The following is a 19,281-nucleotide window of genomic DNA, read 5'->3' as shown; positions in this document are numbered from 1 at the left end:
TTAAATAATTTGGTCCATATAAGTTTTAGGACTTGAAGTAAATGGATTTATTGAAAAAATGTAAACTGACAAAATGCACTTTAAAGAATGTAAACTATCTAAATGGCCATTAAATCATTTCAAATTTCTCAAAACTGTTATTGCTGAATTTCAATACTTATATACATAAAAAAGCTAGTGCTATTCAATTAATATAAACATAAATTACAAGCTTTTTATTAGAAGTCTTTGTAAAACACATTCAAAACAATTTTAATACCTGAATTAATTATAATATATTTTCTAAAACATTTATGATTAATATTAACAATATTAATTTTTTGTTGTATTCATTTTTTCAAAAAGCAAAGTTTGAAATTTTAACATCCACAAAGCATTGTGTTTAAAACCATTCAGCAGCATACGTGATTTCTCATCTTCTTTTAACCATTTGGTCTCAAATATAAATTGCATTTAAAATTAATTTAGGTGTATTTTAATTAATTAAAGAGTTACACTCTGATGGCGTTCTATAGCAATAGCAAGCAATATGAAAGGAAATGTTAGAAATCTGCCAATCTGATTCGTGTTTGTGATATCTTTTATTGCTCGCAGTGGCTTATGGATTAAGGGACAAAAGACGATGAGCATCTGAACCGGTCCTACAGGCGAAACTGCTTCATATCCCGTTTTCTCCCCAATACAAATGGTGGCTGTGAGAAAGAGCATTGCATGTGAACGGGGCTTTAGTGTTTATATAGAGGGAGTATCTTGAACTTCTACATTAGTTGCATATGCCTTCTCTGATCCACTGTTACAAAACACCAAGTAATTACCGTATCACTCCACCCAAGAAGGGAGCTGATTTCTCTTCTTTTCTATGATTATTGGACCAAATACTTCACTTAGGTCTATAAATGGCCTCCCTAAAAACTTTTAAATGATTGCATTATGTATCCTTCTCTTCCATACTGAATATGCCTGTAATATTACTGATGCTTAAATTTTAATGAGTTGTACAAATTAAACAAAACAAAAAAATTGCACACTGATTTTCTCAGCTGTAACACAATTATGACAAACATATTTAAGTTCAGATACATAATAACTAAAGAATTACAATGAATTCATATAAGTTCCTTTGTAAATTGAGTTAAAACAATCATTTGTCCCACTGAAAAAGAAAAAAAATGTTTATTACTATTTTCTTTTAGTTATCATCAATATATTTGCTTATTCATTTCATGCTACATGTGATTTTATGTGACAATTTTAAATATATTACCACATACAGCAAATCAAGACAAAAATATTTGGGAAATAACATCAATAAAAGCTGGGTCCTTACCACTGCGATAGCTAAGGTCTCCTAATATACTATTGCCAACTTTTTTTAATCTCCATGACTGTCTCATGTGCAGCAATTCCAGATGGAAATCAGGCGCTGTCCTATTTCTAGCACTTTCACACTGTGAATCTCTCAGTCTTTCAGCACCACGCAATATTATTGCAGCAGCATTTGCAAGAGCCTGTAAATTAATAATTATGAATATTTTATAACTATACATTTGATTACTGCAATAGATTTTAAAATTTTTACAAAAATTAAATTCTTTAACAAAAAAAAGTTTTTGAAAGATACCTCAAATTACATGCATCACAAAATTCAGCTAATCTGTTACTGGTGGGGGAGATGCTTAATCATTATGCAAAAATTGTAAATAATTAATTTTATATGGTAGGTTACTTGAATATAGCAAAGCACATGAGGGTTATCTGCCTACGGGAAGATATGATTTTACAAATGGCTTTCTAAGGAAAACTAATTCATGTTACACATGGGGAAAACATGAAAAACACTCCAGCCCACTCATATGGGTTCTAATTCAAGTTGAACTATCAGTATCCAGTGGTCTTAACTACCTGGTGATTGGTGGGACATTAATTTTATATGAATGTGATACAAACAGAAAAACTTGCAAAATAAGTTAAAACAACTTATAAAAGTGACAGATGCTTTGCAAGATGTCATAAACAAGAAATATTCTACAGAACAATTAAAATGTATTCAAAATATATCTATTAAGAATATTTATTTTAATTTTAAATGCTTTCTTTAATACACTTTCACTGAATATAAATGTATAGTTTAAATTCAGTAGATTATTTCTCATTTGGTTTTCTTTAAGCAATCATATTTTCACCATGACTTTTCTCAGAACCAGATATACATCGGAAAAAAAGTGCAGTGTAACTGTAGTTAAAAGACAGGTGTTTCTTCACCGAGAAACTCAAGTAAATTTATATAAAGCATTATTGACCCTAATTTTTAAAATGACTTTGCTTTGAAATTTTTTTACAGCATAAATACAAACTTTTAAAATCTGATCTACAACACATTACATAAATGCTAATTTATATTGTTTTCCTATTAATAGACTATGTATACTGCCTACCATTTGGTCAGTTGAGAACCCTACTGTACAATATTTACATTTAAAAAAAATTACAAAAATAAATATAAATAATAAATTACGTATATAATATATTTTAAGTTACTCATGCTCATATAAATCAATCTTACAAATTATTCATAAGTAAAAGAAAGTAAATAACATTATTACTTAAAGAAATTAATAAACACCTGAAATAACTTGTTTCTAATGTAGGACAATAAATTATCACAACATCCAAACAAGCGAAAAGTTTAGCAAAACATTTCGATGACTTTTTGCTTTTGATAATTTTATGCAACTAAATTACATAGGTCTTATGATCCTTTTTTCTCTTCTTCTTCACCCCCTTTTTTAATTTGCTGACTATGGACAAAACAGCATCATTCGCAATTTTTTCCCTATTGATATGAAACATTTGGGATGAAAAGCAGCTGTTTAGCTCTTTCCGGACAAGTGTGTCGTATATGCTACAGTAATATCTATAACAGGTGTGATGTCTGCGTCACAGAGGATTAGTGCCTAGCTAGATGGCTTAATGCATGTATGGCAATTACATGGAACGAAATGTGAATACTTTTCATTCTAACAGATGGTGCCTTATGTCCATGGTATCAAAATAAATGGGAATATGATGCCTAAATTTTGACCTTGGACTGTTTCATTTAATTCTGAAGGGTAGATAGCAGAATTCAGCAATTAAAACAAGTATGTTGGGGCTCTGCACATGCCTTTTTATTTAAGTTTCTTTCGAGTAGCTTTCTAAGGAAGCAATATCTCACACAATGCAGTTTTCAGTTATTTTCTTCTTATCAGGTGTAGAGAAGGTGTTTTTTCTTTTGTGTGAATGTAAATTTTTTGGTTTCTTTCTTTGGGGGGGGGGAATTAAGATGTCAAAATGAAAGTAATATTTATTGAAAGCTTATACAGCTTTATTACAAGAAGACCTAAGTAACAGGAATGTCAGCAGCTTTAGCAGTAAACAAAATTACAAAACAGGAGTAAAAATTGAAAAACAAAACTGCATACAGTCAAAAGTCTTTAATCCGGACTCGTCGGGACTTCGGCGATTCCGGATTATCGATTTTTCCGGATTATAGATCATCAGTTTAAATCTGGCAAGATGGCATGCAGAAATTATAAAATTAAAAATATGAAACCGTAATTTATAAAATAATGAGCAATTATGATCTAAAGGGTATCAAAATTTACAAAAAAAAAAAAAAAAAAAAAAAAAAAAAGCTTAATATTTATTTGTTTACTTTATTAAACATTTCTTTCAACACGCGCATGCTTACCTTACACATAGCCAAAATTAGAAAATTGCAACCAGAAAACTATTTGATTTGTATTCGTGATATTTATAATGACGAGGAATTTGATTTAAATCATATCAAAGACGGAGTACATCGAGATTAAATACTACATTTAATAAGGAATTATAAGCCGAATAAAATAAAAACATCTGCTCTGAAGATAACGATAGTGGTGACAGATCAACTTCCAGTTCATTGCGCGTCGCGACGTCCCCCCCCCCCACGCAGAGCAGCGTGAAATTGATAAACAGATTTCGGAACGGTTAGATAAACAAAGGACATACCTTTATCCATTTTTTGTAGCAATTCGTTTTTTGTTTGATGGACATTGAATCATACTTCCGTTTTCTAGATCCTTTGGGAGCTCCAGCATCGGAAATTCTATTTGACATAATCGAAAGTTCAAGCTTACTTTTATAAAATTGCTCTTACAGTCTGCAAAAAATAATAAGCCGGATCCAATTCGAAGATTAAGGAACAACGCAATCATCAACATTAACTGAAATAGATAATTAGATAATTTTAGCTTATGCCGTCCGGCGCGAAAACGTATTCTGCACTTGCGCAGACGCATGTGCGCAGTTGTAAATGTCTTACGCGGACGCGTAAAACGCCTATGAGCATGCGTCAACGCGGCGCATGCGCAGAAAGATTTTAGCTTTGAGGTCCGGATTATAGATCATTCCGGATTATGGGTGTCCGAATTAACGACTTTTGACTGTATTGCAGTACAACAAAAATATGGGATGTGTGGATACTACTTTTTCTTTCTTCTTCGTTAGATTGAGTTTGTCAGGTATGAGGCATCTCTGTTAAATAGCATTTTGTGCCAAACGCACCAAACCCAATGCCTCCTAGCTCCATTTGTTTGGGTTGCCCACTTTGTTTATAAAGTCTGACAGACCCTTAATAAAGCTCAGGTATTTTTCTGCATACAGAGTCTTGTTGAAAAAGTCCTGCAGTATGAAGGTGTTTTCTGAAATAGTAGTGCTCTGTGATGAAGCCCACAACTATTTGTATCTTCAGTCTTGGGCATCTAAGAATTTCAGAACCAATAACTTGAGTAGAGGTCATTTCTACCTCACTCGATGAAGGTTTTATTTATGCTCCTTCAACTGATTTTGTCTAAGTTTCCTTGCTTAAGAAAGGGCCACCTCAGAGATTTTGCCTGCAAAAAATAGAATTAAAGTACAGGATAAAGGAATAAATTGTTCGCTCTCAAACTATGCAGAAGAAGCGAACTTTGGGAAAAACATTGTACTTTGAGTGTAAAGATTGTAATGTAGGATTCTGTGTGGACCCATGCTTCAGAATATATGACTTAGACAACCAATTTTTAAATTTCATTGCAAATGCATATATGTAAGTGTGGATGTGCCAAGGTAGATCTATTGCTTTATTTTAAATATTTTAATCACAGTTTAACATATGCTGAATGTTTGTTTTGAAATTCCTCTTTCATAATCTCTATATATGATTACAACTGTAAACATTATACATATTTAATTCTATAATTCATTAAGCATACAGGTAAATGCATTTTCTTTAATATTTGAAAAAATTGAGTTAACTTAAATAAAAATGTATTTTTGCCAATTTTTAGCAAGCGAGAACATGATGTCCTGTAGAGACATCATGAAAGCTCAGCACTCCGTCTCATAGCAACAGGGAAGTAGACTGGGGTGACACCAAGAAAGGGCTTTTCACTCATTCATTTTGAGAGAATATCTTTAGGATAAATTCCCTTTTGGGCTTCATGTTTGCTTCTTTGATATCAGCATAATTCCATGTCCAAGGTACATATGGTCTCATAAATAATCTCGGATATGAAATAGGATGATACTTGTCATTAATTAATGATCTTGAGTATCAGTAAGCTTCTAAACCACCAGAGGCCACTGAAGCTTGGCTCCGATATTTCTGTTTTTGAGATAAATCATAATTATAATCATAAAGCACCACAGACCTAAATAAGATAATCATAAAGCACCTCAGACCTAAATAAGATGAGCTCCCCATTTCTTTCTGGCCAAATGGGCGTTAGCCCAGAAGAGCTATTAATTCCATTTTACATTTTGTATTGCTTCACTTTTCAAACTGTTGCCACCAATTTTTAAAGCCCTATGTCATATGTAAAGAAATTAAATAATGAAGAATTTACATGAATGCATGTATGTTTCCTGCATTGTGAAACAATGGTTTCTAGAACCATGAAATTTAGAATAACATAATCCTCCGGCAAATATGGGCATCTGGAAGCCCTAATTTGGAATTTGTTTTATTATCGATTTCATATTTTGTCAGACATTAAAGAATTTTTTATTAAGAAACTCAACAATTTCATAGCGAGGAATGGCAATACTGTACGGGGGGGGGGGGGCATTTTTGTATACAACGCGCGAGATGCTCATTTTATAATTATTAAAATTAAATAAAACATTTAAGTCAACATAATTTATTATTTTAATTACTTTATTTATACTAATTTTTTATTCATCGTTCCCAATGGCACAACACAGGGTTCCAGCACTTCTAATTTTAGAAATTAAGCCCTGGTACCTAATTTCAACTGAGAATACTTATTAGGATTAGAGGCCCTCTACCACTATCATCATCTTTTGAGAGGCATTTTCAGTTGACTAATTTTATAAATGACAAACACTGCCTTTTAAGAATATCCACACTTTCTTGAATTTAATCCCAATGACATATTTTCCATTCTTTGCTAACACCATACTATCTAGGGTGGCTTAAATTATACTTTGGATACATACCTACATATTTTAGTATCTGGGATACCTTAAAATACCACAAATTCTTATAAATGGAATTCACATACTACAGTAAAGCACTGTCAATATATATTTCAAGAGGCAAATGAAAAAAGACGCTACAGAGTAGGTTGTTTGATGCAGGAAACAAAAAATTAGCTATGCCTTCCTCAGAATTTGAATATGGATCTTCTGTTTACTAACCACATGCAGCACCAATAATACCAGGAAAAAACAAGATGGGAAAGGAGAGAATCTTTATATTCTCTGACAACTAAAAGGCAACAGGAGAGAAACGGATCCAATGCAATAAACTATTATCCATTACAATTTAATCATTGTTGAACTTTCTGAATTTTTTTGCAAATAGGAAATATGAAAAATTTGCCATGCCCTCATCAAGATTTGAACTCTGAATCTTCCAAATGCCAGCCAGAGATATTATTAATTACACCATGACAGCAAAAGGTAGGGAAGGAGAAAGTTCTTTATGATTTGTAATAAAATTTTTAGCGTGAGATGTACTATGTATATTTTATTACTATTTATTACTATGTAGATTTTTAATGCAACTACTATATTATTACTATTACAAGAATTAACCATTGTTATTCTACTTTCAATTCACTTAATGTATTATCTATACATTAAGTATAAAAATGTTTCCTTTTAAAAACTAATAAAAATTCAGATATATTACTCTGTACAATATTTAATATAAGAATAAGAGGGATGATACCTTTATTTAAGAAGTAACACTGTTTCCCAAGGAAAATTTTAACATAAACATAGATTTTACTGCACTGGCAATTTGTGCAAAGCACATTGCGATGTTTTGCTTCACAGTCACCAATGATATGCTGCATAACTTTCAAAGCACTTTTTGATGAATTTTTCCCATTTACTGATCATATTCTTGGAAAGACAGCTCTTTGAAACCAGGAGCTCTGATGCAGCATTATGACCGATATGCTGTACATACTAAGCCCAATATCATTTCAAAATATAATGATGGCATTGGTGTGGTAGATCTACAAGATAATAACTTATCTTCTTTATCTCTGATGAGAAAATATGTAAAAAGTTTATAAAATTTTTTTTTTTTTTTTTTTTTTTTTTTTTTTTTTTTTTTTTTTTTTTAGTAGCTATGTGCACTTTTTAGTACTTATGTTTTATTTTGTAACAGAATAGTTAATAGAAAAAAGTAAAAAATACTAGTTTTCAAGATTGCGATTAGATGTGGCAGTTAATTCTGAAAGAGGAAAATTGGTTTGGGTGGGAAAACAGTAATAATAATAATAATGGAAAAATTAAAAGTAAATAAACTAAAAACAAATAAATAAACATTTAAAAACACCATATTGGTGTCATTTTTGCAAATTACTTACTTTCTTTTTCTGAAGAAGAACTACCATAGGTTTAGGATCTGGTGCTTCTTGATGAACTGGATCAATGACCATATAACGTTTCTCTTTTGCAATATTTAATACATCAACCAAAACACAGACTTCAGTTAACATGGACCTTCATTAAAAAGATAACAATAAAATGAAATAACAATATACAGAAATATGCAGATTGTTTTAAAAAAATTCAAGAACAATTTCAAATCATATTGTGTAAATAATTTTTTTTTTAATTTTTATTTACATGATATAATCCCACCTCAATAGCAAATATTCATAATTTTAAATGCTTATTTTATGGCAAGTATGTTACAGCATGCAATAAAAGATTTACGGAAAAGTACTTTTTCCAATGCCTGGCTAATTTGCTAATTAAGTATTTGTAGGATATAACTGAACTCTTTGGTCATTTACCTGTTTCATCAATGAGAATCTTCCTACGGGCAAATGAATTACACCTGTGAGAAAAATATCCAATAATTTTGCAGCATATTGCACAAACGTTTTTGACCAAATTGGTCTTTTTAGTATTGTACTTACAACATAGCTTATTAATATATAATAAATTATATATTGGAAAATTATTTAGGAAATATCCCAATTTTGAAAAGAGACAGATCAAGGACAGATCCAAAGATCTCAGGGATAGATTCAAGGGACTTCCACTCTTCTTTCTTTTGCCTTAACCACTTGATAGGACTTTCAGCTTAGTAATATTTTAGGTGACAGCATGATGTTAAAAGGACATTATACCCTTACAAATATTCATGTTTTCTCTTGGATTTAAACTCGGGCAAAAGACTATGACAGTTAGCTTTCCTATCATTGCAGCAAACTGTATGAAATGTAGTACATGGTTTAACGAAATCCCATTGATCTAGACCAGGCATCGGCAAACTACAGCCTGCCACTTGTTTTTAATCTGGCCACCCATGGACTAATATTTTTTTTACATGTAAAAATAAAAATCAAATAGCACGCTATTATGCAACGGCTAAATAAGTTGAAAAGTTGTGAATAATTACTGTGATTAGCACTACTGTCATATTCTTTCATTTGTCATTGCTTTTAAAAGCACTTCCATCAAGCGATGTTTAGGCATCATGCGCCAAGCAAGCACATTGACAATTTTGCTATAGCGTTGCCCATGGTATGATTTGTCAAATTACTTTACAATATTTTGTTATTTATATTTTATTTTATTCATTACCTACCGTAACCATGTCACTAAAAATCAAAAAAGATGGGAAAAGCAGACTTCAAATGTCATGCTTTTAAAGCAGACTGGAGTGTCAATTATTTATCAAAAATTAAATGACAGTTTTATGTTTAATATGTAATGACATAATAGTTATACATCATCATTACTAAACTAAGCATGCGATACAACATTTAAGCCTCACAAAAATGAGCAATCATTAAAACTACAATGTTTAAAACAGAATGCATCATCACTACACAATATATTGGTAAAAATAAAAAATTGCAATGAAACAGTAACTAAAAGTCAGCCTATGAGTAACTTATTTATTAGTCACAAAAGGAAAATCATTTATCAGTGGCTAATTATATAAATCATGTTTCTTTGTGGCAACCAAAGAAATGTGCCCAGAAAAAATAGACATGTTTCCATCTGTCTGTCTTTAGGCGAGAACAAATGAAGACTTGGGGTTATCAGGCACCATATCAATTAAAAGACAAAAAAAAAAAAAAAAAAAAAAAAAAAAAAAAAAAAATTCATATGGTTTCTTGATGCATCAACCGATATTACTAATACTGCTCGACTGCTGGTGTTTATTTGAAGAGTCAGTGCTGAATTTGACATGTATGAAGAATTAGTGATACTGTTCTGTTATCAGGGAGGGGGAAAGGATTCAGAAATGTATATATGTATGCATGCATGTATGTGTTCATATATGCATGTACATATGCATGTATGTGTGTTTATGCATACATATATACACACACATGCATGCATGCATAAATACATTTCTGAAGCCGGTCCTGATAACAGAGGAGTACTGAATGAGCTTCCATGAATAGACTGCATGGAACAACTACAGGTTAAAAATTACATTGCAGATATGAACTTAAGAAGAATTTGGTTCTTTCTGATTTTCTACACTACTCCTCTGAAAAGTATTTTAGAAGCAACACACTATATTGCCAAAATAGTTAGGTGGCAACAGAAAATGTCGTCAAAACATATTTAGGCGGAAACCCTAATGCATGTGTGCAAAGCCTTTGAAATTTAACAATAATTTTTCTGTTTTTTTCCCCTTTTTTTGCGGTGAGCACATTTTTCTTTCTTGCAATAAATTGTACTGGGAATGTGGAGTTTGCCAGCCAATGAAAGAGAAAGCATTGCATTTCTTCAAAAAACACTGTGTTTTGTACAACAGTAGAGAATGAAAAAATTTGCATTCCATGAAGTTGCATTTATTAAATGATCAAATTTTATGGAAATGCAATATCAAAAACTGCAAGCAGTGTTAGAATGCAGTATTTCTGAAATTCTTTTTAAGTGATACCTGATCGCTGAGTAAAAGATGAGTGTTTTATTATGGATTTTTCTCGCTTTTTTAATTCCACTGACTGACTGCTCTTCTATGGAAGTCTTAGAGTAGTGCATGGTCTTCATGTCTACATTGCCAACAAGTAACGTCTTGAGTGTCATCAACTGCGGGATAATATTTACTATGCTATTCATCACGTGTATTAAAAGACCTTTGAGATTTTGGGCACTGATTCTGCTTATTCTTTTGTCTTGCAGTCTGAATTGCATCAAGTGTCATTGCCTTGTCAATTAATTCTTTGACAGTGATAGAATTCTGGTTATCTGCCATTTTCCCTCTGTAATAGTACTAATAATTTTTATTAGAGCCTTTGATCATGAAATTACTAAAAAAAAAAAAAAAAAAAAAAAAAAAATTGCATGATAACCTAGTATGCATTTAGATGCTTAAATTAAATAAAAATGAATTTTTAGAAAGTTTTAAAATAAAATTACACATAAAGCTCTATCTTATACAATCATGTTTAAATATTAGCAGAATTATAGTGATCTATTCTGCAGATAAATTCATACTTAAAAACATAAAATATATTACAATGGTGATTGTTCCTATCTGCCCTTAAGATAGTGCTCATATTAAATTCTCATGATTATAGTTAAGCCTGTTTAAATGCTTGTGATGACTGGATAATCACATGAATGAAAATGAGAATATAACCCATCAGCACAACCACAAAATTAGTCCAAGAAGGAAAACAACAAACATATAAACAGCAACGGATATTTGCAGGATCTAAGAATAGACTCGATAATTGTTCCAGTTTAAATGGCACAGAACTCTGTAAGCTGGAACAATTTAGCCAAAAATCTTCGTGTAATAAGAGTCGCTAAAAATAGCACTGGCAAATTTGCTCTTTTCAAGATGGCATATTGTAGCAAAAAAATCTTGGCACATTAAGACATTTATTGATATAGACATGCACAACTCAATGAGAAACATTTCTGAGTATCCCGTTACTACCAGATAGTATGCAGACATACAACCTTCTCTGGCTGGTTGCTCTCCTATGGAAAACAAACTTGCCAGTGCAATTTTTTCATAGCATCATAAAATATTGAAATTACGTACATGCAATAGATTGTTGCTAAATGCAACTAGACAGCTCTTGTTCAAATTAGAGCTAAGAAAACACTAGAAAAGTTTCTCATTCCACTACATGTCACTAGATGCGATAAGGCTACACAGATTTTTTAGACCATTGAACAAACATTAGAATAGAGATTTTTAAACTGTGGTCCACAGATCTTGGAACTGACAGCCAGGGATCTATTAGTGATTTTCGAACTAAAATTTTCCTTATTTAATTTTATAATAAAATATAAAAATAACATGCAATCTCAATCAATTTTTTAATACTGTTAATATTTTTTATTCAGGAACAGCACAACAGTTTAATGAAATCTTTGCTATTGTTAGAGGCTCATGAGTGTCACGTACATGGAAGAAGTAGATAATTACTTAAAATGGCAGCATATGTATCTTAGTCATTTTTAAGGTATTGATGCTGATACAAACATTTTCATGACTTAACACTTTTGATATTATTTTATAATCAGGTGTTGGTGAATGGTTAATGTGCAATATTTTAAAAGGTAAAAAGGCAAACAAGTGTATGGTGTAAGCATAAAATACCGAGATGGAGAAAAATCTTCATAACCAAACATAATTTCATTTTTGCTGTAATGTGATTTCTGAATATTTTGCCATATTTAAAAAAGTGAAGTGAAATATGTTTAGTCTACAAAAACAAAATGGAGTTTATATGTGTGGGTAATTAAATAATATAGAGAAGGCATAGTCCCAGAGAATTGGCACACATGTTGACCAGATGGTGAAGGAATGCATCTTGAAGCATTTTTTTTTTTTTTTTTTAATTTTATTTTTTCAAAATTTGATTTAAATTTTTTTATATGTCAGGTTGAAAAAAAAAATTCTGGATTTTTTACATGTACCTTTGTTTAACAACTGAATTATTCCAGAATTTCACATTTTATACATTCAGATGAAACAAAGGGAAAAAATCAATACATTTCTATTAAAGCCACACCCCCCTGGACCACTTTTTGTTTGGCACATTCCAATATTTTCTGATCATTCAAACTACCATCAAGTAGTCATGAACTCATTACTGACTTTGGAGAGGAACACTTGTTTGGTATATAATTATATTCAATGACAGGTGTGTTTGGGGAAAATTCCATTTCCTTTCACAGAATTTGACATATTCTTTTGTCCAACAATAAATAAAGCAAATTGCTGTTGTAAATGAGATATGGCTATCTGAAATCAGTTTCTGATCTACATTCTAACACACTGCTTGCAGAACAGAAGCAATACTAATTAAAAAATAAACATATAAGAATGATTACATTCAATTTGACAATTTTCTTTTAAAATCTGGCATTGTTAGCAATGGCATATTTATATTTTATTTTTAATCACACCTGATTAAGAATACAGTGATTTTATTTTATATTTTTTAGTATAGTTATTTAAAAACTACTAGAAGTTCAAGAAGAATTATACATATAATTTATTCCTTTTTCAGTATCATTTTTTTTTCCCTCCTCCTTTAGTACTTTGGTGAACTTATCTAATATTTATGCTTTGTATGGAAATACTTTTCTTTCTCCCCATGTGAAGAATAAGTATACTGCTAGTTCAGTGATACCAAAATGTCAAAACAAATGAATATTTTACATCTTAAGGTAATTAATATTATACTTTAGCAAAGCATACTAAGATTATCTGTGAACTGGAATTGATCTCTTCATAGAGGATTTTATACTGCAAAAAGGTCTGAACTTAACACATCAGGAAAACTATAAAAACTTAACACAGCCAACTTAATCAGCCATCAAAATTAGAACCTGTGGTGAAATACTGATACTTTGTAGTTTTAGTTATTCAGCTCAATGTGACAGAAGAACATTTAAGCATATTTTTAAGAGGCAGTTTAAATGCAAGAAAAGAATATTGAGATTTTTAAGAGACAGTTTTAAAGATATATCAAAAATCATATTTATATACACATTATATACAGAGAAATGAATATACCTAAGCTTGTTTCTCACAGAGTCCCAAGGCCAGAGAGATGCTTGAAATGTTGCTAGTTCTTTGCTATCTTCTTCAGTAGCATCAGATGTGGACTGGAAATCACTATCTGTTTTCCCAAAGTCTATTTTGTGAGCTAAACGAGTCAGATTTTCTGACATAGACAGTGGTCTTGAAAATTGAGAAAATGTGATACAATTAAAATAGACATATTTAAAAATACTACTATGAAGTAAAATTTTTAAAAAAAATTATAAATTTGTAAACTTTTCTATTTAAAAACACACAAATTAACAAAATATGTATACTAACTGCATTATGTAACTCTTCTGGAAAAAAATATATCACACAAAATTCATTTATATTCCCAAAATAAATATCTCATAGCATGACTGACTTCAATGCATATGAAAACAACACCAACAAGATACAGAAAGAAATCTAGTTATTCATATCATAAAATGTTTCTCCCCCCTTCAACAGAATTTTTAATCACTAGGCTGCACGATGCCTAGTGATTTTTTTTAAAAAAGCACCTTTTGAGATTATTATTATTATTATTATTATTTGTTTTTATTTTCTATCAATGATACAAAAGAATTTAGAAAGAGAAATAAGACAACTAAATCATGTTTTAAACAATTAAATTCTATTTTAATCAAGACATGCGTTTTAAAAATTAATGAAACATTTATGCTTCATTTTTCAACCTTTCATATAAATGAGAGTAAAAATTATTTCCTATATGTCTGATTCAGCACATACATATTTTTCAACTGCTATTAATGCAAGTTTCTTGTGACAACACTCGTATGTACATAAGTCTTGGTTAATTTTAGCTTGGAAAATGATCTTTCGCCACTTGTAATACGCTCAGGAAAGATTAATCAGAAGATGTAGTTAACAGCAGAATGTCAAAAGGATTTTGATTTTTAAATTTTTCTTCATAAATATCTTTAAATGGACATATCTTTAGATTTCTTTCCAAACTGTTATAGTTTTCTGTAGATCTTCTTTATCAGTTACTTATCGATAAATTAAATAAGAAACTAAAATTATCATTGTGAATTTTACTAATTCAGATGCTGATTTAAGGATGTCAATGCAATACCTAAAAACACATAAAATACATAGTTCTAAATTTGTCTTCAGGCTTTTTCAGTGACTTGTCTTGATGTTCATATTGAAACTGATGTCTTTTCCCTTCGTCAGATTTTATTTGCTGATTAAAATTCAAATTCTTCATCTACATCTTCACTAAGTTTTTTTGGCATTTTGAAGCAGATTGCTGTGATTAGAATCTGATTTGTATTATAATAAAAATGTCTGTTTCCTTTCAATGTATTCCAAAGCAAATGTAATATTCATAGTCTTATCTTAAAGCTGTTTACTGATAGGGTTTATTCTGTTAAGAATATTGTGTGTAGTTATCGTAGATGGGAAAAACATTAAAAGTCTTTAATTCTAACACATCCGCTTTTTCCTTCATGCTATGCTGCTTTATCAAATGCTGTTCTTCATTATAGCATAACATGTACATTTGTCACAGTTGATATCTTATAGGTTGAACTGCTCTGAATTTGCTTTACCACAGGATATCTGATGGTTGCTTTAAGGTTAAACTGCATAATCAAAAATGGATTAAAAGGATTGCTTAACTTTCTAGTGAAAAAGCGAAAAATTAATATTTGGTTAAAGATGAGAATGAAAAGATCTTAAACTGGAATAAGCAGAGCTAAATAAAAAAATAGTTTAATGAAATTTGGGAAGTCCCCCCCCCCAAAAAAAAAGAAACAACATAGGTAGATGTTGGCGAAATGAGAGACCTTTTAATGAATGGGGAAAATATCAGTTGATTTAATAGTGGTTTAAATTTTAGAGGTCAAAAGCTGAAGGATCTTTGAAGCTAAAGTTGCATGGGCCTTCTGTTGCATATTGTAACTCCATCTCTGCAAAGCATTTTTATTCATAACAGCTTAATCACTCAGGACAAAGGTGAGATAAGGGAGCCACTAGTTTCAGGTGAAAAAACAGAAAGGGTGTAAAATTAGTTACAGAATTTTTTTAATTAATTTAAAAAAGAAATTATGATTTTGACTTTAAAAGTTGAAATAAGCCTATGAAAATGAAAAGAATTTTGTGTTATAAACAATCCAGCTGAATTAAAAAAAAATAATAAATAAATAAATAAATAAATAAAAAGAATTAGTAACATCAATTTATTTTCAAAAGGATGAGGTTTTAAAGTAGTGCATGCATTATTTTCTAACATTGAAATTTATTACTGGAAATACCATACTGAAGTTAATTTATGCTTCTAATCCAACTGCAGAGACTAAACTTTGATAGAAAATATACTGCCAATATCAGTCTGCTTCCCATTAATTTGCCATAACTTCCTACTTTGCCATTACAAATATTCCAAAGTTCACTAACTCAGCATAAACGGCAAAGTAAGTGCCCACAGTTTCTTGCAGTGTAACACACAAAGGAATACCATTGGGAGACTGGAGAGAGCATATGAAAATTATATGTACCTTATTTGATATATTTTTGATACATATATATATTAATATTCATAAAATTTACAAACTAATAAGTATATGGTTTGAAGTTTGTCTTCTTATATCCATATTTATTTGGTGCAGAACTGAACAAATGGTTTTATTCATGGTGTTTTTTCTGAAGCAGATGCATATTGCTAGATGAATTAAACAAACCAGTACATAAGTCTGTCTCATCCTTTATCGAATGCAACGTAATATGTATAAAATAATATGTAACTTTTTTTGAGGTATTCTGCTATTTATAATGAACCAAAATGAATTTTTTAGTTTCAAAGAAATAATAAATAAAAAAGGAGGGGAGGAAGTGTAATATTCTGAATATTTTGTGGAAGATTTAAAGGATACTATTCTGACTAGTTTTAAGATAACTGATTTTGACTCAAAAGAAAACATTTAAAAAAGTCTAGTTTTGTTCCTTGCTTCTAAGGTTATCGATATAAAAATATATTTACCAAATATGTTTTTTTTACCATTTTAAAAGTAAAGTTTGGAAAAGACAGAAACATGAAGAAAGAGGCACAAATGAACATAAGAACATATGCCAAAATTTATGCATTATTATATTTACGAAATTAAACACATTGGAGCCTACTGAGTTAACCGATGATGCAAGGTAAAAATAAAGATAAAATATGAAGCCATCATTAAACCATTCTTTTCTTATGTGGGTTATTTAAAATTTTTTTAATTAAACTTATCTTACTGTAAAGATATCATTGCTTTTAAAATGTAACTGAAAATATTTTTTAAAAGAATTCCAAAGCGGCAAATTAAAGTTGGTATTTTGATTTACATATTTTTACACATACATTTTTTAAGACAGGCAAATAGAGATGTGTGCAATAATACATGTTTTAACAGATTATTTAGTATTTATTATACACACAGATACACACACACACAAATTTCTTTCTCTCCCCTCACCCCCAACATACAAGACGCAGGGGTGCACATTTACCTCTTTGCCTCGCGTGAAAAATATGGGTACTCTTCTGTTATTGGGACCAGATTCAGAAATGTATGTATATATATATACTAGGCATGTTTATATTTGGTTTTCAAAAGAACTGTTTTGTAATTAATGTATAAATTGATATATGTGTTCATGTAAGTGTTTGTGTATATATATATATATATATACGTGTGCACACACATATATGCATATATACACATGCATACATATATACATTTCTGAATTCAGTCCCGATAACAGAAGAGTACCAAAATATGTAGTTAATAACTATTATCTTTAGGAATAATAGAATACAGTCAAAAGTCTTTAATCCAGACCGTCGGGACTGCAGCGATTCCGGATTATCGGTTTTTAGATCATAGGTTGAAATCTGGTAAGATGGCATGCAGAAATTATAAAATTAAAAATATGAAACCATAATTTATGAAATAAAGAGCAATTATGATCTAAAGGGTATCAAAATTTACAAAAAAAACTTAATATTTATTTGTTTACTTTAATAAACATTTCTTTCAATGCGTACATGTGTAAAGCATACATTACGCATAGTCGAAATTAGAAAATTGCAACCAGAAAACTATTTGATGTGTATTCGTGATATTTATAATGACGAGGAATTTAATTTAAATCATATCAAAGACGGAGTACATTGAGATGAAATACTATGTTTAGAAAGGAATTATAAGCCGAATAAAATAAAAACTTCTGCTCTGAAGATAAGGATAGTGCTGACAAATCAACTTCCAGTTCATAGCGCGCCGCGACGTCCCCCCCCCACAACAGCATGAAATTGATAAACAGATTTCGGAATGGTTAGAGAAACAAAGGACATGCCTTTATCCATTTTTTGAAGCAATTCCACTTTTTGTTTGATGGACACTGAAACATGCTTTCGCTTTGTAGATCCTTTGGCAGCTCCAGAAGGGGAAATTCTTTTTGACATAATCGAAAGTTCAAGCTTACTTTTATAAAATTGCTCTAACAGTCTGCAAAAAATAATAAGCCAGATCCAATTCGAAGATTAAGGAACAACGCAATCTGCAACATTAACTGAAATAGATAATTTTAGCTTAGCTTATACCATCTGTTATACGTTAAATGCGCATGCATAAAGGTATTATGCGCATGCGTAGACGCATTATGTGTTTACGCACGCGCAGAAAGTTTGTAGCTTTAAGGTCTGGATTATGGATGTCTGGATTAAAGACTTGACTATATATTGTTTTAGATGGTTTGTGATTCAACAATACAGCCACCTCGGCACAATTTGGCAAAATTTGCAGGGAGGAGGGAATTCCAAAGTTAGTTACAACTCGCTTTGAGAAGGAATTTGAAGCATTGTTACTTTATCAATCATGTGGCTTGTATTCCTGCAGAAATTTCACACCCTTTTCCTTCTATCATATGAAAATCCTACATGTACACCGTACAAAAAAGAAAAAAAAAAGGGGGGGAACAGCTCTATATCTCCTGTTTTACTGTGCTGATTGACAAAATTCAAATTGTGTCTTCCATGTCTCGAAAGCGTGACTTGGGATATATATTAGATTTATATATAGTTGTTCTAACATAGGTTTTTTGACACAAAATCGTCTTTTCTGAAATTACATACCAATTTTTCCGATATTTCGATTCTACCATGTAAATTATACCTAGATATTACATTTTGTAGAATTCGGTGCGAAATAAGTTAGAGTAGACTTTAAGGTAACCCTTGTATTATGGCGAAGTTGTTGTTTCATTTATGGTAGCCTGAGTAGTTGAATGTTATGGAAACCCTACTGTGAGGTAATCGGGTGCAAGATTCTGGGAAATTTTGAATCATGAGATGTTTTGTAAGCACTTTTGTGGTGTGTTAGTTTTATTGTTTAGACAATAGAATATTGAATGTAGTAAGATTAATTTGAAGTTTCTGTATGACCTGAAACGAAAGAGGAAAAGAGCGTTAATTGACTGATGTGTAAATGAAGGTTTACTTAGTAGGCATTATAAGTGTGCTGTATGTAGGAAGGATATGTGTCTAGTCGAACATAAAAACTGTTTAGATGTATTTGAATGGGTTTGTAGGAAGAAAGGTTCAGATGTGATGCCGCCGATAAACGAATTCGAGTTCAGATAATTTTAGGAAGTTTTTGGATGCTGTTAAGGAATTTTGCATGCCACAGAGTAAAGATGAAGAAACTTCG

The 19,281-nt window shown here is 30.8% G+C and overlaps 1 protein-coding gene across 1 annotated transcript in view; it reads right to left on the bottom strand.

The window, feature by feature from the left end:
- Positions 1-19,281, bottom strand: part of MED17 (mediator complex subunit 17) — a 99,083-nt gene that overhangs the window by 65,989 nt on the left and 13,813 nt on the right. The window contains exons 2-4 of the mRNA XM_085814817.1: positions 13,559-13,726; positions 7,908-8,043; positions 1,328-1,508 (exon numbers count right to left, since the gene is read on the bottom strand). Of these exons, the coding sequence (XP_085670943.1) occupies positions 1,328-1,508; positions 7,908-8,043; positions 13,559-13,726 (485 nt within the window). The remainder of the gene's footprint in view (positions 1-1,327; positions 1,509-7,907; positions 8,044-13,558; positions 13,727-19,281) is intronic.

The sequence above is a fragment of the Stegodyphus dumicola genome, chromosome 4 (assembly GCF_044657685.1).
Source record: "Stegodyphus dumicola isolate Sdum_Otavi_A_Nest chromosome 4, ASM4465768v1".
Lineage (NCBI taxonomy): Eukaryota > Metazoa > Arthropoda > Arachnida > Araneae > Eresidae > Stegodyphus > Stegodyphus dumicola.
Note: the sequence above shows the minus strand (reverse complement) of the source record. Positions and strands in the feature narration are given on the sequence as shown.